General features: G+C 44.7%; 1 protein-coding gene across 6 annotated transcripts in view; it reads left to right on the forward strand.

Annotated features, from left to right (window-relative positions):
* The window catches only part of AUTS2 (activator of transcription and developmental regulator AUTS2), a 793107-nt gene that overhangs the window by 245074 nt on the left and 520100 nt on the right, over positions 1-27933 (forward strand). The window contains exon 1 of one of the 6 annotated variants that reach the window (XM_075113529.1): positions 17535-18042. The exons of the other annotated variants lie outside the window; for them this stretch is intronic. Coding sequence (XP_074969630.1) covers positions 17995-18042 — 48 coding nt within the window. The 5' untranslated portion in view covers positions 17535-17994. Of the gene's footprint in view, positions 1-17534; positions 18043-27933 lie in introns of those variants that run through there. 6 annotated transcript variants of the gene reach the window in all.

The raw sequence follows: 27933 nt of genomic DNA on the forward strand, positions 1-27933 counted from the left end.
GCACTTGCTGGTTTTGCTGTTGTTAGTTTTCCCATGTTAACGAGTACCTTTAGTTTCTCTTTTCTCCAGTGTTATTTGATCCTCACTGAGGACAAGAGGCGGTGGCCTAATGAGAGGGAAATTAGTCTGGGCCAGGGCATGGCATGTGTGTGAGAAGCTTTTCGTGTTTGCTTGCTCGAGTTCAAGAGCCTGGAGCAAATATCCTTTCTGAGTCTTCTGAAAATGTCGTGTATTTTGGATGCACAGATTTTTTTAATTTTTTTAAAAACTTTTTTAAAGAAAATGAATTCTGTGAAGCACTTGTCATCTCCCCATCGTTGATGGTTTTGCTGTTTTGCTACACTGGTTTCCATTCATTCTGCAGGGTTTCATTGTCTTCAGTCCATCTGCCAACTGCTCTGCAATCACTGCCCAACAAAAGTACTCATTTTTCTCCCTTCTTTCCCCTCACCCTTCATCTTGGCCTCCAGAGCTTGCACAAATCAAAGGAAATCTATAGTTTATTTTTAAATTCGGTGCTTATTAAGTAAAGGGGATAGTGTAATGTCATTATGGATAGCATCCTTTAATACTGCAAAGCAGCAGCTGTTGTTAACCTTCTTTGTTCACAGAACCCCTGGTTGCTTGCAGGCTGCTGGGCAAACAGAATAGCTGTTAGCTACGTCCTGACTTCTTCACTCAAAGGAAGCAGAAGCCGCCGTTAAGAAGCACAAAGGATTCAAGTATCCCATGCATGCTAGGTGCTATTTTGGGAATAAATACAGACCGTCTTGCTAGGTGTGCAGCACATTGATCTGAGTCCGAGTCTGCTCGTTGTATTGTGGGACGGAGCTATTACTCCACAGTGCTGTTTTTATCTGCGGTGTATCTGCAGGCGATAGGAGCGACAGGCTGCTCATGTGAAAATGGTGAACGCTGCCTCTCATTTCCTTGACTCCTGGTGTGCGTAGTTGGAGGAGACAAGAGGATGTGGAAGGAAGAGGGGAAAGTATCTCACACTTGTGTTCTGTCAGATCACACAGGGAAAAGAGACAGTGTGTGCTTTTATTTTCTTTTCCTAGTATTGCCAAAATACATGTGAGACCCTCTTTGCTGGAGCGGGTCTTTTGCAAGCCATTATACGCTGTGTGCAGCTGCTCGGGTTGTAGCTACCTTGCTTTGCTCCCTTGTGTTATGCGTTCAGAGGAGCTAGAAACAATTCATTTGACTAGTTTACTCTTTTAGTTTACTCCTTTTTTTCTACCTTTTTCCCCTGCAATATTTCCTTCATCCCGTTACGTACTTCTCTACTTATAAACTTGTGTTTCCGTAAGTACACTGTGAGACACTGTTCTGCTTTCTGAACTCTGGATCTTGACTGTTTTCACATGTTCCCTATCATAGCCTTCCTCATGAGCAGGTGTCATTGCAACCTCCTGATGGGGCTTCTATTCCCTGACTGTTTGAGTCCAAATCCAGAGTCATTTTGAGGCAGCCACCCAAATCTTCCAGGGAATATGTTACAGTTTTCCCAGAGGAAAAGTACTCCCAAGAAAATGTGAATGACAGGTTTTGTACAATGCCAAGCTTCAGCAAGTAAATCCCCATGCCCTTTTCTGGTCCGTTGGGAGCCATGGCTCACGATTCTGGAGGGGAGATATATGTTAACTTACTTCCCTAGTGCAAACAGGAGTCTGAGATCTCCCCCTCGTATTCTTGTGTAGGGCATGCTGAGCTGATGAAGCTGATGCCTCTGGCCTCATCCTGCTTGTCTAGGCTGCGTATCCTCTTTAGGAGATCCAACTGCTTATTCTGAGAAGAGCAATCTTGCATCTTCATCCCTTCCCCGTGCGTGACAGTGGGGAGTGCAAGGACTGGAAATCGGGCTCTGAGCAGCACTGAGCCCTGAAGGTGCTTATTCCCTTTTCTGCTGTAAACGGAAACCAAAATCGTGACTCATCATTTGTAGAGACCATTTAGACAATGTGAAAACTGCGATTGAAGATCCATTAATTCGAAAGCCGGTATGCGTATTGTGTTTTTCCTTCTACAGCTGTGTCCTGGGATGTCAGGGGGAGTAACCTGTGCTGGGTTAACAGGAATCTCCTACTGCCTGAGAAAGTGCTTTGCTTTGCTGCAGAGGTGCTATCTGAGCATTTCAGAACATGGTGCAAACGTTAGTGGTCAAAGCAGTCGGACAATTGAATAAAAGCAGTGTCTTAAAGCTGGGGAAACTTAGACTTGACCACAACAGACGAGTTCATTGAATCCCAGTCTGTCATCTGCTAGAGTAGCTTGGCTCAGCCTGAGGTATCGAAGGTGACAAAGGGGCTCCACAAAACGGGTGAAAAAACAAAATCTAAACACCCCTGACCCTGGGCACTCAGACGTGTCCCTGAAGAAGTGTAGCTATGTGCCTTTGCTTGCTGCTGGTGCCTAATTAAAATACACAAAATTATAAGACTAAGGTTGCTGTTCTGCAAAGCAATACGGTTCTGTTTAAAGAAACAGTAGGTGTTCCAGTAGAAGCCTTTTCTTCCCAGCTGGGTTTGAAAAATAGACTATAATATGGATTAGGATTTTTTTTCCCTGCCAAAACAGCTTGGTCCTTCAGAGGAAAAAAAGGTGGAGAAGCATTGGCCTAGATTATCTTTCCTATCTGGTTAAAACCCAGCAGTTCATAATTGTATAAAAATGAGAGATAAAGAGAGGAAATGATATCAGAAAAGGCTTTTGTTTTAATTTAGCTGTAAAGTTAGTGTCCAGTAATTCACCTTGCATCTTTTTTTATTCCACTGTAGCTCTGCAGTCCTGCTGGATAACCTGTAAGAGGACCAACTGCTTCTTTCTTAATTTAAAGGGAGCTGTAATTCAGTAATTTTCATCCTGGATTTCAGCACGGATAACTGGTAGAGTTCGTTTTACTTCTTGGCTGGTTTAATACAGTATGTGCTGTGGATCGAGTGTGTAGACATGCCCAAAATATGTTGCCCTTAACAAAGAGCCTGATTATCGAAACCCAATTACTTTATGAATTTGTACGAAGTTGCGTGTCACGCAGCTGAGCTTACACGTCCTGCAGTTTCTCTTCCTTGTCTTTTCCTTGGAAAATGTGACCGGCGAGTGGTAATACTGTTGAATGCTGCTTTTCTTAGCAGCGGCTTATGCGGGGATGTTACCCCGTCACTTTGGGTCATCTCTCCCATGCGCTTTGCAACAGCGTTGAAGCCAATGAATAAAAACATTCAGGGGGGAACAAGAGTCATTTGTAAGGAGCTGTTTGCCTGCCTACTTTTCGAGGCTGGGTGGCTGAAGAAGACTCCAATGGCAGTAGCGATGTTGAAACACATCAGTCCTTTTTCTGAATTCATTTTTCTGGCTCTAAATATGTTCTGTTATGGAAAAAAGAATAGGCAGCAAAGCTTGCCGTTGCATTGACCGTCCTGGGTAGAGATAGGAACAACTAAGGGTTTTGTTAATATCCATCAGAAAATCGGGCACAAGAGTAAAACCTGCAGCTGAAGGGTTGGCATTTACTTCGCTACAATGAAAAGTAGTTTAGTTTCTTGGCAGAGTTTGTGAAGGTGTGGAGGAGTACAGTCTGAAGGGCTGCAGCTTTGAAGGCTTCTACGCTTGCAGAAACAGCACATAGGAGAAGCAAAGCTCAAAAGATATTTTCAACGTTGTAGCTGTTATAAGGTCTAGCTTAGCCAAAAAACCTGATTCTGATAACTCCCAAAGCCATTCACAAATCAGGCTGGAAGTTCTTGAATTTCAGCAATGGGGAGAATTTAGGGGATTCTGTGGATGAGTAGCAAGTCCAGCAGCATTGCTCGCTGAGGATGGGAAAAATCATGTTTCCATTTCATACTTTCACTGAGAGATATTTGACTTCTAGCACTGAGCGTTTGGGGTCATGTCCTCAGAGGGTGGTGTGGCTGCTCGCCTAGTTATTTGTGTACTGTACTTTGTGTCTTGGGTAAACGGCATCAAGGAGATTTGAGGAGGCGGCATGGAGGAGGGTGCTTTTCAGGAGACCAGAACCGGGAGAGAGGGTGCTCTCCGTCCTGCTCTCCCGTCTGCAAGGATGTGTTGGCAGGGGTACGACCTGTGTGTTGGAGACCCAGGTAAATTAATTTCTCTCTTCAGGGGGCTGCAACCCAGTTTTTCCAAGAAATGTGACCTAGCCATCCCCTTAGTCAGGAGTGATCTCATCTTCTCTGTTGAAGCTGTTTAAATTCCGATGTACAGTTAAACATGAACTGGAGCATGGGAGTAGGTGTTGGGTCTAGCCGGCCGTCACGCAGGAGGTTGTGCATCAGCGGGGGGAAAAAATCCTGCCTACAGCCCCTGTTACCTGGCAACATGGAGTGCGGTATTGGGATCAATAGCAAATCACTTGAACCTGCGAACGCTCCGTTGTTCTCGGCGTAGCTGTGCCTTCTCAGACTGCAGAGCTCAACGGCACTATGCAGCTGCCAGGGAACACAAGCTCATAACCCTCCATGGGGTGCTGCGGGCGTCCCTGGGGGGTGGCCGTGCGTGCAGCCACGTCCCGTGGGGCCCCGTCCTGCCGAGGACGTCTGGAGGGGACCCCCGGGGTGAAACAGAGCCTTGTGAGCTACAGTTGAGAGCCAGAACAGCATTTCATAGCGGTGCAGTGGGTCGGGCAGCCACTTACCGACTCTGGTCCAGACAGCTGAGTTTATGCCTGTCCGTGCTTTCCCCCTTAACTCAGCAGCAAATGGCACAAAGTCCCTGTTGACCAGCGTCAGTGATGTTTGGTGTTGGCTTTCTCGGATGTATGTCTCTGGAGTCACTATTTAATTCTCTTTCCGTTCTACAACAGGGACCTCCTGGCAGCTTGGTGTCAGGCTGTGCCCTATATCTCAGTGGTGTACTCTACATTGGCACAGGGATGGATCCTCATCTAATAATCCATATATTATTCAGTGCCCTGAGGTTTAGGGATTAGCCAGGTTATGCAAAAAGATAATTTTTTTTTTTTTCCCCCATGGACTGATTTACATATTAACTTTCTTGTGCATTACTGATTTGGTTCTGGTGAGCTTCATCCTGTTGCTAGGAGGGATAAGCTATGAGACACTGAAGAATTATTCAAAACGCCTGCAGGCGCAGGAAGTTAATACTGTTCTGGTTTGTATTTGGACAGCTGTCATGTAATTTAAAAAGACTAGGCAGGCACTCTAGAAACTCTAGAAGCTTTTCCTTCAAGAAAACTCTGGGTGACTTTTCTCTTAAACCGTATTTTAAAGCCTGAATGGTATCTCTGGTTTCGAATGGCAAAATAGACTATCACAACGGGAATTGCAGAGCTCCTACGGGACCCACACCTGGAAGGGTGCTTTTAGCAGATCTTTGTCCGGAATAGAAATCCATTGGAGAAATTCCATTATCTTATAAATACGCAGGAATAGGAGTAATTGAGTCAGTGTGTAGAGGAAATGCGTTTCCTTTCCAGGCAAACTGTTACTTTATCTAGAAGCTTTCTTCTGTCTTCTTCAATTAATATGAAAAAGCTTTGCTGCTTGTAAGTATTGGTTACATTTGGTGCACAGCAAATTTTCCCTTTAAAGGATTCTTTTAGTCAGCTGTCACCTAATTCCTTTATATCATGTTTATGTAAGAAGGCCATGCTATTTTTAGAAACTTAATGTAGATATCAGTATTCTGGGAGATGACATTGTGCTTGAAGAGAAGGATGTACGAGCAAATTCACAGCGTAAACACTGCATGTTTGTGTGGTGTGTCCTGGGAATACCACGAGTAAAAGCACTACCCCAGGCAGCGTGGAGAATTTGTCCTCCCGGTGCCTCTCAGACCCTCCAGCCCCTTTAAACATGTTTTTGCCCATCTACAGCTGTTGGCATCCTACAGAAATTACAAGAGCTTGGTGCTCAAAGTTACAAGAGTCCTTTTGTTTTGGTTTTCTGTTTGTTTGGTTTTTTTAATCTTAACAGTTTTGGATTCTCTTTGTTTATGGATATTTAACTCTAACTACGCTCTTAGACCGTATTTTAAACTTTTCTTCCAGGAGAGCTCAAACACGCTTTCTGTTGTTGAAATGACAACAAGCGTTCCTGTATGCTCACAGACTCCAGGAGCCTTCCTTGACGAAAACCACTCAATATCTTCAGCTTTCAGACAAAGAGCAGGCACGATCATCTTGGGAACCGTCCGCTGATATAGCGTTCATGCATGAGCTACTTACAGTGGCAATACACCATTTTATTGTCCACGTGTGTGCTTCAGTATACCGTCTGAGATGTGTCATCTTATTTATTTGGTAGTATGCCTCTGACGCCTATTTTCATAGATAAGGCGGTACAGGACATCACAGGTGGTATGTACACAAATGTGTTTGCGAACACGTCTTGCAAATGCACATGCACGCGTGTGTATGTAAGAACAAAGAAGCTCGGAAAATGCGTTTCACGATTTAGTATATCCTATTCTTTCCCTCCTCCCTCCCCTGCAGTTGTATAAGTACTTTTGATGGCAGCTGCTGGATTAGACCCAGAAGCTTAAGAGATTAAAGAAACCACTAAAAGCAGCTAGAAGGAAGTGAAGGATCCATTTGTCTGAAGGTTTGTGTTTTCTTACTGGTGGCTGAGAAGAAAATTGCAAACAGGCTCAGCCCTGCAGCAGAGGCCTCGCCGGACCTCTGCAATGCCCAGGTGTCTGCGTCTGGTCCAGCCACGCTCGCCGGAGCCCGTGGGCTCAGCCTGTGCCCTGGGACTCGCTGTGTCACGTCCAGGGTGCTGTGGGGTGACGGTGACGGTCCCTGTCCTCTCCCCCCCTTGCTGTTGTGGCTGGCAAGCTCGTTAGTGCTCTGCAGAATAGATGTGGAAAGCGCTGGCTGTCCGTGATTTCTTAGTGAGCGAGAGGAAACGCTGGAACTGAAACACAACGAGTGGCTGAATGGCAACAGGTTTTGCATTTTCACCCTGTATTAGGCAGTGCTGCCTGCTGCTGCTTACTCTGTCAAGCTGAACAGCGAACGTTATTTTTAATGAATGTATTTCTTGTCCAGGTGGTTCCAGTCAATGGCAGGTAGAGCTGAGCAGGGCGCAACATCTTTCACCAAGTCAGGCTGAAGTCTGATTCTTTGCCCCTATTTCCTTTTTTCCCCCCTCCACCCTCCTTAGCCCCAAACCTAAAAGCAGCTGTTTCAAGAAGTGAATTTTTCCTTTTTTAAACTCTGTGTTTTGCAATGTAAAACATCTGCTGCTTTCTGGCTGATCCCTAAACACTACTGATAGTAGTGTGCATAATCAAACCGGGGCTCTTGAAGAGCGTAAGCCAGTCTTGCCTTTTGTCATTCTAAACAAGCAAGTCTGTGCTGAAAAAAGTATCTGGTGTGGATGCAAGACAAGACCCCGGACAGCCGAGCGAGCGGCATTGCTAGGGCAGGCAGAGTGCTGCTGAGCACGTTAGGATTATTAACATTAATCTAATCTTTCCGTTTGTCAAACAGATTTTTGAGTACATGGAGACAGCTTACCCAGTTCTTAAGACAGTGCTCCCAGATCAGCTTGTAGTTTGTTCTGTAATACCATGTGGATTTGCTGGGATTTTCAAGTAAATACATTATGTATATGGCTTACAGATTGCTTAGGCTGTCTGCATCAATAATTAAAATGAGGGAGGGGACTGTTCTGCAGTTTTCCCCCCTTTCTCTTCCTCATCCTTTTTACATGCCTATTTTTATCTTTCCTCTCCTAGGATCAGGAAGATAAACCTGTAGCAAGGGAGAGTGTGTCAAAGAAAGAGCTGAACATTTTTCCAGCAGAGATGGGAGCTCGTGGCACATCACTGCAGTGCCAGCTCTCAGCATCAGCCTGACCTTTGCCATTCTCTTTGCAGACGCTTTGATTCAGACTTGTCAAGAGCTGCCAACCTGTTCTCTTCGCTGGTAAAACAAGCGCACCTTTTCTACTGAGACAGGACAAAAAAAACATCGCTTTTGAGTCTTGTGGTGAATGTGATGCTGTGCTGTTCAGTTGCCCGAAGTAGAGGGAAAGGGTTTAGTCTGATTTGGTATCGCTGCGGCAGGTGTAACATTGCCTAGATTGGATGGGGCAAGCTTTTGGGCTTGGTGGCATGGGTTTATTAGTGGTACTTTATTAGATCAAGAGCTTCAATACAAGTGAATACTTAAATTTCAAGTATATCACAAAAAAGAACTAAGCTCTGTCTTATACCTCCATCCTTACCTATCTTGGAAAAGTATACAGTGTATTAGAGTTGACATTTCAAAATACACAGTGCCGTCTGGATGCAGACAGACTCTTTTAGTGAGACTTTCTGATGTGGCATTTTTAGTGTCCTGGATATGTTGAAGTGAAGTGGGAAGTTGTCTGGCTAACTCTAAGACTGTCTCTTTCCTGTCTTTGAAATCTCTGCACATCCAGTCACTAACATCTCTACCTTGAAGTTCAGAATGATAGCCAGTCCTTGCTGGGTGTGACACAATCTGTCATGGCCACAGTCGGCTTCTGCAGTGGGTAGAAAGTGCAGCAAGACGGTGCGGAGCCTGAGACTTGAGTGCTATTATAAAAAGTGCACTTAAGCTGGGAGAGTGACAGTCCTTTCCACACCGACGTTACTGCCTAAGAACTCACAAGAGTTACTTGCCTGTGTTTACTTCTCAGCTCGATTTAAACTTTACAGCACGTCCAGAGAAACGGCCAAGCAGGTGTTGATCTGATGAAATGGCTGGGTGTCCTTGCCCAGCCTAGCGTACGTGTACAGCAGCCCTGCCTTTGGGCTGAGCTGGTTTCCCAGCTTGTGTGAGGTGCAACACACAGCGCTTGCTGTCGTCGTGCCCTGTGGGACTGCTGAAGCTTTTGCTATGGAGGTTTTCGTACCGTAGCTGGGAGCACGAGCATTTGGGCAACTTCCAAATGCACTCAGCCCGTGCTGTTACAGGATAAGTAAGACCAGTTTCAATTTTGCCACTACAATTGAAAAATCGCACAGTATTGTGCGCTTGGTGTGGAGACGGTTTGGTACTGCATGCGCCAACACCTGGTACCTTCCATGTGTTGGGAACCCGGGTGGAAGGTGTAACACAGGCAGAGCAAACTAAAACTTGTCCAACCTTTCACACCTCTCCCCCCCACCCGCAGAATCTGGTTGAAGAACAAGGACGCAGCTCGGTGTCAGTAGCCTATGTAATCTTGGACTGCGTTTTGAGGCGGCTCATTAGGACAATTTCTTGGCTGGAAGCTTTGGAATTGGCCTGAGATCACCAAGTCATGGGCTGTTAAATAATAACCACCACCTTATCTCATTACCAACCTGGACCACGCTCTGCCCAGCAGCCTGGAGAGGAGCTCCTGGCACACAGCGTTGCCGGCTGCAGTTAAGTGTAGCACACGGTGGGTGATCTCGGGTACTATTGTGTTGCACGGTCTACACCACTCTTTCTGGTTTCCCTTTCCTTGTTTTAAGGCTCTTTATGGCGTACTCTCCCTATGTAAGTTCAGCTCTGATCATGGAAACGCCTGTGGAGATCTGATTCCATCAACAGCTTAATTTGTCCACGTTACAGCTCAGGACCTCAGGAGCCAAGTACTTGTGTTGGCATTGCTCTGTCTGTGTTGCTTTCCCTTTCCATGCAGATGGGTGCTTTTGTGCATTTCTTCTGTATGAAGAGAGCAGTTAGGTGCTCTATGGAAATGCCCAGTGCTCTGAGAAGTGTTTAGGCCTTGATTAATTTCCCCAGATATACCTGAACTTACAGAGGAAACTAGAAAAGCAAGACAACAACCACTATATGCTGCCACGACGGCTTATTTGCAAGAATTTTGCAGTCTGAGTGTAAGAAATGCAAACGGGTGCTTCCCAGAGGTGCTGGTACTACTGCTCCTCAATGCACAAAGCTGTTCGTTCTTCTGGTTGGTGTGGTTGTTGGGAGCTTTTGTTTGTGGTTTGGTGGTTGGGGTTGTTGGTTGGTTGGTTTTTTTGGTTGGAGTTTGTTGGGTTTTTTTAATGCCCCCAGTTGGAATATCTCTTAGCTCTTCTACTACTTCAACTACTTAAAGTTGGGAAGTTTTTAGACAGGTATTCCTAAGCACCGAGAAAGTGTAATGCCTTATTTGCTGCTTTAAACTCGCTAAAGCGCAGAGTAATTTTAGCAGCAATACTGCTACTGCGGGTAAGGTAAGGACTGTGTTGCTCTCCATGCACGGTGCCCAGCATCATGAAGTCCTGCTCGTGGAATATAAACTCCAGGTGCTGATGTAATACAGATAATCAGAATTTACAGTAGTTGAACTGAGCTTGGAATTTAGCCCAAGGGACTGAAATGGAGTGTTAATCAAACGCCACAATTACTGAGCCACACTTTCTGCATTAAAGTAAACTAATGTAGGAGATGCATTACCCCCCTCACACCTCAATATAAAGCAAGCCCTGCCACGAGAACATGGTAACAGTAGTCATTAGCCTTTACCTTTGGCTGAGTAAGAGAAAGCGTTATATAGATGTTAGTATGCCCTCAGAAAGAGGGTTTAGGGGGAAAAAAATAAAAAAAAGAAAAGAGAAAAAGCTGCCTCCTCTTAATAAACTGGTGTAATTACAGATCTGTTTAAGTGGAGGCATATGATACGTATGTTTGTGACAATTTTCCAGAGGGATGGTTCGGCTAGTGCTAAATAACCAGGCTCATTTTCCCATAATGCAAATGTTATTCACAAACTATTACCATAATTGATGCATCGAGCCACTGTAGAGTAAATAATGTGTTGTGTGTGGGAAGCAAACTAGAAGTCAATGAATATTAAAGAACAAAATCTAATTTTTAAAGGGAAACTTCACAAGAATTAGAATTACTTTGAAAATCAAATGGCAGTGCAAGTTCAGATCGCGTGGTTGTTTTTTAGTTATGCATACATGGCCATGCATGAGCACGCGCACCGAGGGGCTGCGGCCTCCAGCCTCGTTCAGTTGGGGTCTTTTTTCTGCTTGGTGAGTCCAGAGCGTCCTCGGACGTGATCAAGGCAGCGTGGTGGATGGGAACCGTCGGGTAATACCCAGCGCCCTGGGAACCTCCCAGAGAATGGGTCATGAACGCACTAAACCTTTTGACACTTGAAAGAAATAAGGACTTTTCAGGGTGTTTTCTGTTGGGTGAAGGGGAGCCAGGGCTGGTAAACCCATGTTTGGGGAAGATACTGGTTGTTTCTTTGTCTCTGCCTTCCTGAACAATGCTGGAGTACTCGTTCTGCGTAATACCAGAAGAATTTTGACTCATGCGACAACCATGGAAGGGACCAGACGAGGTTTATGGGTGGTTATGCTTGCAATGGCCGAGTGTGAGTGGACTGCCTGGAGGCTGCCGCGGTTGGGATCTGTGACCTGCTGCCGTGCTGCGTTGCTGGGCACGGCTGCATGGACCTCACAGCTGCTCCTTCGTTAGTCCTTGATCAGTGTCCCTGTGCACAGCCTTATGCCTGGGTAAGTGTTGCTGAGGTGTCAGTTACCCTGTACCCGTTGCTGAAGGCAGGAGCTATTGGCACTGCAGGCTTCTCTGGGCTGGAATGGATTTTTAGTATAAAACACTAAAAATTCACGTTAGTGAATAGGACTTGGTGTCACTGTGGACATTAGTGCCCTGCCGTCTAATCCCTTCCTATATTCAGAGGGAACTTGTGTTAGTGCTTAATAGTATATACGTACATTGCATGGAAAGGTTGTAATTTTCTCATGCGTTGCTTTACTTTTTTTCCCCCGGATATATTGCTCCCTCATCCCTGTTCTATGTGTAAATGAGGGAGGTGTATACAGGCAGCTATATAATGTACTGCAGAGATGTATTCCAGTAGGATGAAATGATGGAGTGTCACAGAAATCACTGCATTCTGCATTTGAGATTTGTGCCATTTCAAACACTTTTAAGTACCTGGTGTGCTCTCAGAAGTGAACTTTTCTCCAGGTAATAAAACCCTGTAGCTCTAGAAACCAGAAAGCCAGAGAGCAAAATGCAGCAGCATTGTGTAGGATTACAAAAGCATAATTTGATCTTTTAATTTCATAAGCCATTTTGTCCAGATGGCAATTATTGTTGTTATTTTTTTAAATTACAGATTATAGCACTCTACCTTCTTTTTCAGAGAGATTAAAAAGACATTTTAAGCAACCTTAGCTTCCCACTGCTGAAGATACTCACACGTGACTTCCTGGCACAGTTACATATATATCATATAACATCAGTAGCTTGCTTTATTGTAACCTGATATAGCTCAACGTGGCAGAAGTAACATATTGTGAGCCGAGTTCTTGTGCGCCAGGCTTATGGGCTGTCCTTCTTCTGTCTCAGTCTGTCTCCTGCAGATTTTAAACCACTAGCAAATGTCTGTTTCTTGTCCTCTGTGGACTGTATCGAGGTGTCTTTGAACCTTTGAGGCTTCTGTGGTTGTACCTCCTAGGCCATAATTTCGTCTAGAAAGCTGAGCACGTGCCGGAGCTGGGTTGTCACTCACCATAACTCATTACAAACTCGCGCTTTGCTGGGGGAGATATAGTACTTCAAACCGCTTTTCTCAAGTTAATCTGTACTCTTTCTCTTTGAATCAGGCAGCCTTATTTATTAGGTTTTATCCTACTCCCAGGGAAAAGCAGCTGTAAGACCTGGTAGGTCTTACAACAGGCAAGGAAGACGTTACTTGCACCTCTCAGTCATTGCAGAAGAAACCTTTCCATAAAGCAGGGCTGCCGGAGGGCGTAGGGGTGCCGTTTGTCTCCTGCACCTCATCTGTCTGAAACGGTGCCCGTCCCGGGAACTTCGATGCACCGGGCGTGGGAGGCAGCTCATTCTATACCCGTTCTAAGTGGATATTAAAGCATAAAAGCTCCCGGATACTGCCAGCCTGCACTGGGTACAAACCAGTGACCTAGAGAGTTTCTTTTTAAAACGCGCACAGACGTACGAATTGACAGCAGCGTGTCTGTGATGAGATTTTCAGCAGCACTCAAGATGAAAGAGCAGATGGTGATGATGGGAGAGCAGGGTTATAAGGTACAAGATGGGATTGTAATCATGTTAATAACAAGACAGCAAATCCCACAGTGCTTTCTATTAGCCTGAAAGATGGTAGTTCCCTGTTGGCCTTTGCGCGAGTCAGAAATGTCCGGTAACGCTGGCCCCAGCAAGCTGCGGATGCCGCGTTAGTTCGTCACGCTGGTTCTGAGCTGTAGCCATCGCTGTGTTTGCCTTTGGTCGTTCTGACCCCTTTCCTTGCTGTTCATGCCCTGGGCAGCCTTTTACGGTATAAAAGAGTTTGAAGACAGAGCTGGTGTAATTCTTGGTTACTTCTGAACCAGGAATACTGTTGTGGAATGTGGGTGCTTTGAAGTGAATCTGGTATTGCAAGTTTAAAGCTCGTAAGTGCTGGACGTGTTCGAAGGCAGGCAAATGGAGCTACAGCACTTGCACTTCACTTAAAGTAATCCAAATTACTTTGCAGTTCTCTGAACTTGGGGAAAAACTTTCTCTTTTACTTGGCTTGCAGTTCCCACAGGCTTTAATCTCAACTTCGGAAATCTTCCAGGGATCACCCGCTTTGGCTGGTACATTAGGAGCCGTTCTGAACCGTGAAAAACATTTCAAAATCCTTTTTATTTATACTTATTCCAATTTGCCTTTTTCTTTTCACAGGCTAATTATAAAAATTGCTGTAAACATTTTCTGGAGATGGGATCTTCCTGTTTATCGAAACTTTGTTTGTGCTTGTTGTTTATGTCCTATTTTCTTCAACATCCCCACACTTCACTCTGTTGGTTGGGAAGTGTGAAAGCTATTATGGTTATAGGGAGGGAGATGATTTTCTGCTCTCATAGTGCCAAGGAGATAGGAATGGATGTAATTAATCTTGGATGTAGTCCCTGCTGCAAATACATCATCTTGCTTTAGCTTCCCTGCACACATAGATATACGTGCAGAGGTTCATTTTCCTTGGGATAAGGGTCGGTGCTCTTCAGCTGACTCTGGGATCAGGGTAGCTTGGCTTCACCCTGTGCCCTGGCAAGTGGGTTCCTCGGGGTGTTGATACTGCGGCACGTACAAGGTGAAATAGTGCCTGGTTTGCTCCTTCCCTCCCTCCCACGGGGCGCCAGGAAAATGTTGGTCTGACTTGACGATGTAGATGGAGGCAAAGAGAAGAGGGGGAGGAGGTATACCCTGCTTTTAGGCACCTTAAAATATCAAATCGGTACTACTTGCTGTTTCGTTTGCTTGCATTAGGGTGTGATTAGCTTTGTCATGGGGGATAATTGAAATTAACATGGGTCAGTATCTAAATATACATTAGGTTGTATTAAAAGGCTTAGAACCAATGGTCTGTTGAAAGAGGTGATTTCAATTCCTTTGTAGACTGTCTCACATTTGAAATGGTATATTAGAGTATGAAAAAATCCGCTGAATAAATCAAAAGGTATTTATTCAGGGAGAACTGCAAATATTCTATCAAAATACGATTCCCTTTAGGAGAGTGTAGAAAGTCAAGTCTGGTTTTTGGTTGTACAAACTTAGAATCTGAATAGGACCTTATTTCATGTTATTGATGGATGTTTGAAAGAGAAGATGTGGGATAATGGCCTTTTTGGAGGTCAATGCTACAGCACGTTTAGGGCTGAATTCCTATCCACAGTATGGTTTGTCTGGCAGCATGTCTCTAAGAAGTGAAGATGAATTGTCAAAACAGAAGTGAAGATGTTATGTGATGCACCGTATAGACAATAGCTCTATAAAATGTGAAACTCAAATACATTTCAGGCAAAGTGCTGACACTGTAGGTTTTGCAGTAAAAGGTGCATTTTGCTCAACTGCAAAGATGAATGCAGCGTTGAAAATTAAGCTGTTGTGTATTGCGTGTACATGTGCAGCCCTAAATGGCTGTTAGTACTATACCCGGGTTCTGCTGGTGCTGGTTAGGGGCTGTTTGTGGATGCTGCTGCTGGGGCTTTCATCAGAGCGACAAAAAACGAGCAATACTGTGGTGTGACTGGCTCTTCCCTGCCTTGCTGGGGGACGTGAGGGCTGGAAATTCTGCATCTCTGTTCCCCGCTCTGCACTTGTCCTTTGATTACAAAAGGACAGCTCTCGAGGGATGTCGTTGTGCATTTTCCTGAGATAAAACAATAGCTCTGTGTTTTGTGACCCTGGAACTTTAGGTCCTGCCAGATGCTAATGAACCAGTGGAAAACATCCAGGGCCTGGTAATTGCTTTGAGCCACAGCTGTTTGTGCTTGGTACACAGTGTCGAAGCTCACTTCTTCGGTGGCTGCACCCTGTGATATTGCCCCAAGGTCCCCTCAGAGGCTCCTGGGTCAATGCAGCGAGCAAAATTCCTGTAATTGGGTACAAGAGTGCGGACACGGGCAGCTCAAGGATGAGTCATGCTCTAGATGCCACCTATGTGGTCCACATTCGGTGTCTGCAGTAAATCCTGAGCAGTGTGTCCTGCTGCAGGGACCGGAGTAACAGCAGAGCCTTTGGCAAAGTGGCAGCTAGGAAGGAAGCGAGACTCATGCACTGAGCTGGTCTCATTCAAACATGCAGCTGGATCGGTCCAATTTGTTAATTTGCTACTTCAAAAAACAGCTTTCCAGGTGCATAAAATAGAAGGTGATAACATAAATCAGTGTTTTACTTTTCTTTGGATGTGTGTTCCCCGTAGGAGACCTTCTCATCCGCTATTGTCTTTGCAAGACATGATTTCTGATGTTTCCCTAGACCTGGAAAAGTCTGGGGCACCTTACCACCCTTTCAGCATAGGTTGATTCTCCCACAGAAGGGCAGAATTAAAGGGAGAGTGGGAATACTTCTCTGTGGCATCACTGGAAAGCCATTGCTGACAGCTACAGGTATGGATAGCCGTGATTGTAACCAGCTCGGCTGAGGTTGCATTCGGGGGGTTAGAAGGGGCTCAGGCGGCTGAGCGGGGAGGGCAGGGACCTGACTGCAGAGCAGGGCTGTGCAGCTCATCTCCAGCTGCTGCAGCCGGGGGCAGACTGGGGCATCCCCCCATGGGCAAAGCCGCATACGGAGGTTAGAGCCATACCCTCAGTTGAATGAGGCGACTGTTGCTGGTCGTTATTGGTATTTGGTTCCTTTGTGTAAGTCTTAGTTTATGAAAAGTTCAAAAATCCTCTGCTGGCTAGTGAGTGAGTAGCCAGGCTCACAAGGTTACAGCTTTCCTACGATGCGCTGACACCATCACCAGGCTGGCAGTACATTTTAGGTGAGTAGTATTGACAGAATAGGTTTCAGGATTTGTCTCATCCACTATATATATCTGTGTATGCATATAGTAGGAGGTGGTAAGTCAGTGGTATGTGTATTTATTCCATCTCACTCTGCCTATGAAAAACATACTTAGACCTAGAAAAGGTACAGAGAATGACGAAAGGGATCTGCGGAGACATGTACAGCTTCCCTACAAGGAGAAATACAGTAGTGTAGAAGTCTCCGGTCTCCAAAAGATGTGATATAAAGGAAACAAGAAAAATCTGTAAAATCATAACTGATGTGAGAAGCAAATTGTTCTCTTTTTTTGCCAGATGGGATACTGCAAGACTCCCACTTAAACAACCAGACAGCTGATTAAAAGCAACAAAATGAGGTGACTTTCTCCTACTGTATGTAGTGAAATTCTGAACTTCGTTCAGCATCTTATCGAAACATAAAGAGGCTCAGCTACGTGCATGACAAATTCAGGTCCATCTGTGTTATTAGACGTGTTCCTGAGGGCACATCTTTGGACCTGAGATTTCCTATGTTGTTTCCTTGTGCATCTTAAAGCCTTTGGACATAGGGAGCTGGGCCAGAGAGCTCTGCTCCAGTACAGCACTTTCTGTATACAGCAGAAATACAGTAGGCTGATTATATTCATCCTGTACTTTGCAACTTGATATTCACTGCTCTGTGGCGTGCTGGGAGATTTGCAGCGAGCTGCGACCACATCAATGTGTCATTAAACCAGAGACAGGGAGTTGGGCAGTGTTTCTGAACAGACAAAAGAACAAATAGTCTGATAGGAGTATTCCCAGGCTTTTTAATGCGTTAGTTTCATATTGATAGTGGGAATTGTGGGTGGTTTTTTTTGCGGGGTGGGGTGTTTTTTTTGTTTTTTGTTTGCTTGGTTTTTTTCTGGAGAAAAAGGTCTTTACAGATATTATATAGGCTGGCAGCATCAAAGCTTAACAAGTGGGTATGTAGAGGGAGGGCTGAGAAAGGGGGGGAGCAGGAGAGAGCCTGACTCCTGATTACTTGCTCTGGTTGCACATAGCATTACTGCAGCTGCAGAATCAGAAAGGAGATATTTGCTTTATGCTTAAGAGGCTTTATTGTTTCTAAACTATATATAGTTCTGTAATCTTTCTTTAGATGGGGGAGGGCATTGTGGGGCAGCCTCCGAAGCACCACCCCCCCTGCTTGGTGGGAGAGCAAGGGGTTAACGCGGTGGTGTAGAGTTCTCCGAATGGGCAAGCTCATTGTCAGAATAATGTTTAGCCAGGTGTTAATCTGTGTCTGGAGGGAAGTGCTGGAATTCATTATTCATCCCACTGGGGGAGGTCATGGTCCTGGGAGGCTGCCAGCGCTGGAGCCAGCCTCCTGGCTTTACTGACATGTGCCATTTGTGATGAATGCAGCTGAAGTCCATTTGAGGAATTCTCTTGTCAAGCAGCCAAGCTGACAGTGAAAAGCGGAGCTAAGGCATTCGGCGAGCTCGGTTGCAGCAGCGAGATTGCGCTCAGCGTTGGGAGGGCAGGAGGGGACAAACTGGAACCGCAGAAGGAAAGCATCATTTCTTCTTTCTGTCCATTTTTATTTTTTTTCCTTTCCCCCACCTTTCGCTTCCCCTGAATACTGTGCTCCCTTTGGAAAATTGCCGGCTCTGAGGGAAGGAGCCCTGGCACGCTGCTTTTCATCAGCAGGATAGGTTTGGGTTGCTTTTTTGTTTTTTAACGAGGGCAGGAGGTGAGACGATGATCAAGTCAAGTTGGTTCTACGTCAAGTTCAAGTATGCGGAGAAGGTAAGTGAGTACGTTTCCTCCTGCAGCCCTTCCCAAGGGACGGCTGCGTGGTTGCCTGCAGCCCCTTCTCCTGACAGGCGGCTCTGGCCACCAGCGGAGCGAACGCTGCTGAGAAGTTTCGCCAGTGAATTTGTTTTTCCATGGCTTGATAGATAACGCTGCCGAAAGCCGGCGCAGCGCAGGGTATGGGCTTGAAATGTGACAGCTGCAACTTCAGCATGGTACAAGTGGAAACGAAAAGCTCAGATCTAATTCCTACAGTGCTGTGTCGGGTAAAAGAAAAAAAAAATTAAAAAAAAAAGAGGCAGTGGTAGAGATGTATTTGTTTTTCTCGTGCAGAGCTTGAAAGGCAGGAGTATTTCTTGTTGTGTAGAGCCGGTTATGAGATGCGACCTGCTTCTGCAGGGAAGTCGGTTCTTTTCTTCTCCTTCAGTAACAAAGTAAATATTTAATTGTCTCTAACTAATACTGGAAAAAAAGAAGCCTTATTGATCAAAGTAGTGAGATGTGTTCTAAGGCTGTTTGCTGGAGGTTTTACTGTGGAACTTGCCGCATTTCCTATTGCGCAGGACACGGAGCTGTCTGTTGGATTTTCCTTTTACGCTCATCGTCCACTTTATCTCGCCTGTCCCTCGGTACCCAGATGCCTGGGGGAAACAGAGGGACGGGGATGGGGAGGGGACGGAGCAAGAGTTCAGCGGGGACCTATTTGACAGCGATGCATTTTTGCCGATTATCTCCCTGGAGGGTTTCCTGCCCCGGGTTGAAGAGCGATCTGGTTGCCAGTAATGCTGGGACCCAGCCAGAGTGTTTGGATATAGCATTGCTGGGTTTTTTAATCCAGCAAAATGGGGAAGAGAGCAGGAGAACTTACTTGGTGAAAATACTAGGAAGTCTCGCTGTCTGTTCCCTAACCATCCTTGAGCAGTTAGCAACTTTTTATTCTTAAAACGGGGGGAAAACACATGCATGTGCCATTAGCCTGAGATTTTCTATTCTGACAGAGTCCCACATTGATTTATTTTTTGTCTTTGTGCGTCAAGATATACTGGGCACAGTGAAAGCATGTATATTTCATTTAACAAGAAGCATATATATTTCATTTAACAAGATTGTCCTATCATTTATCCCAGGCTGCAAATAGCATATTTAACAAAGTCGCGGATTTAACTATTCCATTTTCATTTGTTTTGGGCAGTCTTACAAAGGCAACTTGACTGCAAAACCCACTTTATTAGGCAGTTATATTTTATCCCCTTGATGTTTCTCTGCAATAATTCTATGTTATTTAAAGTCATATCAGACCTATAAACATCTATATCAAAACAAATCACCTCTGCATATCTAGCATATATAACTCTTCCTGGAAAGAAAAATCTAATGAAATCAGTGGTTGTGTGGCACTGGGTGAGGTCAGCTATTTAAAATAGGAGGGTGTGTTGGGTTTTTTTACCTTTACATTTTATGATTCAATTTCATCTTCTTTTTTCTTTTTCTTTTCTTTTTTTTTAACTTCCCCCCCCCCACCGAAACCCCTCGAGTCCCCGGACAGAACCAGAACAGATAATGTTCCCGCTTTTCTGTCACCGGGTGATTTTGTGTGTGTGTTACATAACCTGTCATACCAGTTTTGTCAGAGACAGATAATTTTGAGATCTACAACCTGGGAAATTTGAACATGGATGAAATCCAGGAAACCCATTTAATCTGTATTCTTCTTAGAGTTACTGGTGCCTTACAAGATTTTCTTCCGATTCACCAGGGAAGTTGCCAAGTCTGTTCATCTGTTGGGGGGAAAAAAAAAGCCACCAAACACAAAACCATTATACACACATGCAGGGAGACAAAATCTGAAGTGCCTGCCTGGTCTTTTATTGAATTTTGTGCGTGATAAGAGACCCCTACCCCTTTGCACGGAAGCGAGGGTTTCCTCCCGAAGGCACTTGAGAAATTTAGGTCTTGGCTTCGAGGCAGGGAGGTACCCCTTTGCTAAACACAGGATTTTGTGTCAAGGTTCTTGTTGCGGTTGATGCTTGGCTTATTCTGCATTAGCTTCAAGTCTTGTCTGCGTGTAAAAATTGTGCTGGCGTGACTTAGGTGTGAATTGACGCTGAATTTATTAAACTGGTGCAGTTCTCTGGCTGGACACTGCGGGTACACGCTCCAAGAAACAAGTGCTCTGTGTTAGTGTAACCACGTCGGTTTAAAAAATCAGGTCAAATTCGTTTGCAGCTCTTCCATGGAAGAGTTGTCAAGGTTTTAGAAATTGGTTTTACATTAGCTAAGCTGAAGTACTTTTGAGATTCTCAAACCAGCTTTTTGCAGCAGTTTGTCTAAACGGATTTAAAATCTCTCTTGGAGATGCAGTTTCTCATTTCCAGTTGATATAAATGTGGGCTGCTGCAGGAATGAGTGCTCCCACGCCCAGCTACACGTTGTCAGCGGTAATGCTTGGGCAGCCACGTGGTGACATGTGTCCGGGAGCTGATCCAACTGGAACAGAATGGGGTTTTATTCCTTTTTTCGGGCTGGCTTTGTTTTCAGTCAGATCAGTGTGTGTCCCAGCTTACCCCAAGTGTACAGCCATCAAGGGTGTACCTGAAAATACCTGGCTGAGGGTGAGTAGAAAGGACAGTGATGTCTCTCCTGGCAGCAACCTGTGAAAACTAATTTAAGTTTGCTCTCCTCATTTGGATGTGTTATATAATCTCTGCCGAGGGAGGTCACCTCAGGTTAGGGAAAGGTTGGGTCTCTGCCCTCACGTCAGTGCAATATCTCGGTTAAATCAGATTTAGAACTGCTTTTGCTGTGTGTGCCACAATACTGACATTGCACTGCTCCCTCTTAATGCTGTATAGAGAAGTTCATTGACATTTTTATTAGCTGGCCAGCTTCGCTGAAGTTGACATCCTTGCCCCTGGCCACCAATTTTTATTTTTATTTTTAATTTGCTTTGGAAGACTTTGCTGTCCCTCCGTGATAAAGCGTATACGTTTGTACACATCAGAGCTAACTCTGCAGGTAGCTTATATACTGTAAAATATTCCTTCACATACAGATTTTCAACCTGTTGTGTTCTCTTGGCATCGCTATGCTTTACTGCTATAAACTGTTCTGTTGATTGTGTCCGACCGTTGCTCATCCCATCTGGGTTATCGCCAGCCTCTGGAGAGGGACCCAAACTGAAGTTTGGTGATGGAACTTGCCTGATCTTCAAGGAAATTAACCCCTCTGTTCTTCTGGGAGCTTCCAAACTCATTACATCCACCTGGTACCTTGAAATATCTTAGCCAGTCACCTTGTGTCAGCTCCTGCCTGTGCAGTGGCTGTCTTATACTGGCAGGAGAAAAAATCGGTGGCTGTGCATTTGTGGCTGCAACAGAAAGCCTGAGAGATGGTCTTAAACTGTCTTTGAATGTTCACCTTTTATCCTAAAGACATGTTGGAACTGGAAACAGAAGAGAGAGGTGTTGGATAAACGGGTGTACATTGGCACGTTAGTTTGCCGAAGTCATCCAAACAGTTATTTTATATTGTGTTAGACAAGTGCCATAAAAATATTTCACAGCAGTGAATTTTAATTGTGATTAAAATAATCAGATAATAAAACTAACTAAAGTAGAAATCTGCACAACTTCATCTTGAGTCTATTATCAAATTAATTGCAAACATTCTATTAAAGAAACTTCAGGAGAGCCTACTGGAAGAAACCCAAAGTTTTTATGTTTACCCTTTCAGTGATTTAATATAAGGTCATTTGGACACAAGCCATTTTTACATAATACCCATATTCAGTCTGAGTGCATTTACACTGTAATTAAAATTCAACGGCTTCATACGAATAATAGTGCTGACGCTAGGAAAGTCAGTTTGATCTGGGGGGTGAGGAAAGGCAGGCTCTTGGAAATCTATGAAATTCTAGAAAGCGTGGGAGATGTGTGGAGAGAGGCAGCATGAGTGGGCAGTCTGGCTTCACGTGTTGCTGCTGGATCTGAAGGAGCTTATGGGTGATGTTGGAGGACTTGAAAGGTTTTGCTTTGTCCTTGAAAAGCCCTGTCCCTTGTTTGAGGTTCATTGATGGATATCACTGAACTGACATGAAGCTTAATTTTCCTGTTCCCAGCAGTGCCCAGGGGAGAGAAGTGCTGTATTCCTAGCTGTAAAATTAGATTAAAACACCCAGTACCCAGATACAGGGTACATTCGTTTCTCCCTCTAACGTAGGACTCTGACTACTCTGAAAGGCAGTTTACAGTTTTGGCAGCTAAAATAAAAAGCCTTAAGGACAAGCAACCACTTTGAATGTTCAAAGGGCTTTATTTCCAGCAGAAAGATTTCAATTACAGTCATTTTCCTCGAGTAAGTACAGAGGTAAATGGAACCCCTGTTTCAAATGTTAAACTCGCAGACTACATTATTACCCGTTGTACTTTGAAAGTAAAGGATAAAGCCAATCTAAATCAAAGCCCTGATTCCAAATTGCTTTTTAAGAGTATGATGAGGTCTGCACCCAGTAATTCAGGCACTTGGTGTTGAGCAGCACATAGCACATCAAATGTGGCTTTCATTAGATTGCGTTCTCTTCCGGGTGGATCGAGGCAGGAAGCATCTTTCCTGACAAGCACTAAGAGTTGCATCTTGAAAGGGCTGCTCTGCAGCTGGGGATTCATACGTTGGCTGTATTTTTAGAGAACTTAGGGGTGTTTTCTTCTCTGACTTTGCTCGTTATTTGTCTTGTCTTTTATAACAGTAATTTGACAAAGATTTGGTTGTTTACCTTCTGTGTGGCACAACCTCTCTTGCTTCCCGCTCCCCACAAAAAGGTTTTTCATCTCGGGACCATTTCCTCCCCTTGCTGGGGTAGGGAACACATTTTCAGAAGTCCATGGTTTTTTAGACCGGATATTGAAGTGTGCACAATGCTTGTTTAACACAGGTGCTCAAAAGAGACAGAGAGCCAAGATGATAAATTAGTCTGGTGACCTGAGCTCACCTGAAACATTAATTTTCACGGGAATGATGAACTCTCCCAGAAATCTGTACCCCTGATCGAGTCAGGGGTAACTGCTTCAGTCGGTGACTTTTTGGGTCAGACCTCTGCCCAGAGGCACGAGAGGGAGGGCAGGGAGTTGGACAGCCTGCTCCTAGAGCGGCTCCCTGTTCCAGGGAGGCTGGTCCCCTCGGCGCTCTAACCATCCTTGCTATTGCCTGGGAGGTGGGACCCCACCTGCTTTTCCTCTAAAAGTGTTTGCTGGCACTAATTCTGCTAATTTTATTTATTTATTTTTGCTACTTCTTTTCCTCATTGCTTTGTAGATGGATTTCTGCAGGTGTGAAATCAGATGTTATTCCTTAAACTGATGGAGACGATGAGTGAAGGGTTGGGTATTTCCAGATTACTCTGCACAGACACCTGGTTCAGTATTTTTATCACTTTTAGCTGCTGAAATTTTTCCTTTCCTGCCTATGAATATTAAAAGTTTGCAATTTTATTTAAATTGCATTGCGACTATGACTGCCAGCATTTTAGGGAAATGAGTGAGATTTGTCATTGTATGTGCTCATGAACAGATATTGGGTCTATGCCACAAACTCAGGAGAACAGACGTACTAATTTACTTTACCTGTAAATATAGATTATTACAAATATGCCCTGGCACCTCAGGAGCCCGTCCTGACTTGGACTCGGCTGCTTACCCCTGCCTGGTTTGCTGGATGACCCTGTGTTTGCCATTGTAGCTCTGTCACAGAGAATTGGCTTGCTTCATATTTTGGCTTTTGCTTATCACACGATTTCATCTGGCATTTCTGTGAACACAAAGATGTCAAAGGGCGATAGGTACTTGCTGACGGCGGATGCACCCGCGCTGCTGCTGCACTTTGCTCGAGGCTGGCAAGTGGATCTGAGCAACGTTTTTCCCTTACTTTGGCCTCAAAGGCTGGGGTTTGGCTGGCGCATCAGCAGTAAGCACAGGCTCGCGTCTCCGTGGCCTTGTGTGCCCAGACAAAAGCAGGCAGGGCTGAGATCCAGAGGAAGAAATGCCATTGCTGTGCAGTCGCCAGCCCCAGAGGGATGGGAGGTTGGCTTCTCACTGTTCAGCCCTGCGAATCACACGTGTGCTCACGTCAGAAACTGCCTCTCGGTTTTATTCTGCTCCCTGGGTCTGCAGAACCGAGTGAAGTTCAGCCAAACCTTCCACGAGGAATAACCTCCCGCGACGTGAGCTGTGTGTGGGTCCCTGCTCTGCTCTGGCTCCCTCTCTTTATTTCTGCGCTGTTAGATTAGAAGCGGTGGATGGGTTGTGGAATTGGCAAATGGGTGCAGGCTGCAAGCCGCTTAATCTCTGTGTGTGGTGTATTCTCCACCTGGCCCTTAAGGTCATAAAGTCAGCTCCGATTTCTAAGGATTTGGAGGAGAAGGCTGAAGATTATTGGTCTAAGTAAGGTTTACTTATTTATTTTGATTTGAACATCTCTTTCTCCAATTTTGGCAGTTCTTGGTAGTTGGAGCAGTTCTTGGGAGAGCTCTTCTTTGGTTTTAGATAAGGGCATTTTAAGTAGGATTTTAAATCTCTCTGATTTCTTTCTGTTCTGTAAACTGAATGTTTGCAGCTTGCTTTTTGCTATAAGTCGTTATCTCTAACCCATAACACTTTGAAGTGAACACTTAGAAGGGTCTATAAGGTTCTATGGGTCTAACATTTGTTTGCTTTGCTGGGAACATGGCAGAGATTTAAAGGGCTTTTTCTTCCTTGAATCTGGGCCTGTTGTTGTGTCCTGCACATGAGGACGACTCAAGGGCTGCTCCTGCCTGGGCAGGTGCCAGGAGCCCCTTGGGACTCACAGCAGCCCAGCATGGCCAACAGCCAAGTCATGAGGAAGTCCGAGCACCACCCGTTTTCCTCCTGGTATTTCTCACAGAGGGAGTCACTGGAGTAGAACTGGAGCATCTCAGTGTCGCTTTAGGATCCTCCCACCTATACATGGGAATATGTGGGGTTTTTTCCCAACTGGAGCCAGCTTCTGGACAGCTTTTTCTTTAATATGGTTTGGGATCTAGATCTGAAACTTTTCTATCTTTAGTCCTGGGTTTTTTGCATGTGTTTGCGAGACTAAGAATTGCATGCTAAGGGGAATAGTCAGTGGCAGGTAAAATAGCAAGGAAAAAAAAGCCCTGTTACATTCTTCTGATGTAAATTTTTAATCAAATGCTATTTTCTTCTGTTAAGCAACTTTTACAGCCCACTGCACAAAACATACAACCAAGACACTTTGCACAATGAACTGCATGTAATAGGCTAGCAATGCATCCATTATGTATTTTTAGGTGTGTAATGCATTTAAATCCATTTTTGTGTGCATGGCAGTGGAGCTTTCAAAAGGTAGTTATAATTTGCACAGTCTTATAGTTCCTTAGGTTTTCTTCAGATTGCTCCTTTAGAAGTGGTCTCTTTTGTAACAAGAAGGAAACACAAATTTAAATTCATTAGGAAATACAACTTTAAATACATTAGAAAGCAGGAAACTTCATATCAAAATTTCTAAAATTATTCTACCATGATTGGTATCGCTGAACACTGTTCTTCAGCACGGCTGGACTGAACAGTTGATACATGAGAGACTAGGTTGCAATAGCAGTGATAATTACATCAAATAACGCTTTTCAATCTGAATAATTAGAGGTAATTTTTATAGCAACCATGTGGACCATGGATTAGCACTATCCTTTTTATGGGTGACCACGCTCAGCAGAGTCATCGCTGTTGGTGTCTCTTCTACACAAGGACTCCTGCCTGGGAGCCCTCACTTGAAACCGAGCTACTGCCCTCACTGCACGTGTCCCCACCAGCCAGCCACCTCCAGGAAGCCAGGGGCAGAATGTATTTGCTTTTTCCAATTAGAGGCCAAGTGTGCCGGTTAATATTGAGCGGCAGACTTGGAGATGCTGCCAAAGCGGCACGATGTCCGTGACCCTACCGGCAGGCAGTCTTTTGCCTCAGTTTCAGCATTCCCATTCTGAATTTCTGCTTCCCAAGCTGCCTTCAGCTCCCGTTTGGCATCTGCCCACATACCGCTGGGCTGGACCTTGCTGACCTCTGCTCAATGATGCAATGAAGCTGCTAATAACTGTAGTAACACCCTTGGTGTTAAAGACATCTGAGAGAGTTATATTCTTCACGGTTTGTGGGGGCTTTGGCTGACAGGGTGTGCTTTCACTGCTATGCCAAGAGCTGGCGGGCACAAGAGTGGGCTTCAGGCTGGAGTGGTGTGGGCAAGAGCTCTCTGAGTGTTGGGAACGTGCTCTGCCCGCTGAGGTCTAACCTAAGGTGAGCCAGTGCCACTGGAGGACGGAAGAATACGTGCCAGCTACCTTCTCTTGAGTGGTGAGTGTGGTGAGGGACTCTTTTGGGGCTGGTATAGAAACATACTCAAGCTTGGCTGGGCACACACAAATTGTGTAGAGGAATTCTTTCGAGCGGCTGTTTGGGAGAGAGCTTTTGGCTTGTTAGCCTGTGGTATGTTTAATGCTGTAACCAGTAACATGTAGGTACTCGATAGATTAATATTCAGGACACAGTAGATAAGAGAGGCTGGCTGTGGGATGTCACACGCAATCTGTTCATCTAGAACTATTTTCTGTTTAGAAGCTATATTCACAAATTCTGTAGATGGGAAGAAAAAAAAAATCTATGGTCTTACTCTGATTTTAATTTTAATTTATTTTTTTTTCTTTCTCCCTGGGATTCATTTGCCTGAGGGATGGTCCTGGCCTTTAATTATTTAAGAAATGGATTTTGTTTACAGTTTGTAATAAAACTGATAAAAGATTAACAAGGTGCTTGTGAATCATTTTAAGCAAATTAAAGCTTTGCAAGACTTAAAACTGCAAATATTTGAAAATTGTAAAGCAGAAGAATAAGAACAGACCAGATCAGATAATCAAGTTATTGGATTTGTTTGGGCGAAAAAATAATCGTTTGCAATTGGATGTGAGAGCAGCATTGCCTACTCTATCAAATATTTATGTGTGCTTTTAGCAAATTTGAAGATACTGGTTGCATGAAACAGCACTGGGTATGTGAAAACAGTGTTTTATTACAGCGTGGGGTAGCTGCATGAATAGAACGTGGGTTGGAGAAGGGATTCAAAGCAGAACTACATGTGTCTAAGTTCACTGTAGTGGCAAGCCTGTGCCAAAGCATGTGTACCTTATGCTGCTTCTGAGGATGGTGCTGGCTCTCCCCTAAAACAATCCGAGTGCCCTATATGAAATGATGGACTCTGAGCTGATTTCCATGCAAAAGTGAAATCAGGGAGGTTCTAACTCCATTTTTATGCAAGAATGAGATCTTGGTGTTAAAACATCAGCATAGCACTCAGTAGTGGTAAAAAAGGCTAACCAACTGAAGTATTGGGAAACGTTCTAAGCATGGAACAGGGAACGTCACTAGGATGGAATAGAAATCCCTGATTCACCTGCTCTGTGGGCACACTGTGCAGCTCTCGTCCTCCCTTCTCTAAAAACTTGCAGACACTGTAAATGCTCAGAGAAAAGCCACAAAGCTGTTCAGAGGGGTTGAATGACCTCTGTGTGAGGAAGAACTAAACAAACTAGAACGCTTCAGCTGGGTAAATAGGTAAAGGAGGTGTGACAGAGGAGGATGGGTATTGTTCATTGCCTTCTGACACAGGATCTTGGGGTTGTCAAAAAAGTAGGTGAGAGCCAGGTTGAGGGAGATCAGAAGTAGGTGGTTCTTTGTGAGGTTGTTGACCAGTGCAACTGGTTGTCGAAGGAAATTGTGGATGCTAAAAGTTTACATTGCTTTTGGGAGAGTGGACAAATTACTGGAAGAGAAATCAACTGATTGGTACTGAGCAGGCAGAAACCAC

Source organism: Phalacrocorax aristotelis, chromosome 18 (assembly GCF_949628215.1).
Source record: "Phalacrocorax aristotelis chromosome 18, bGulAri2.1, whole genome shotgun sequence".
Taxonomy (NCBI): domain Eukaryota; kingdom Metazoa; phylum Chordata; class Aves; order Suliformes; family Phalacrocoracidae; genus Phalacrocorax; species Phalacrocorax aristotelis.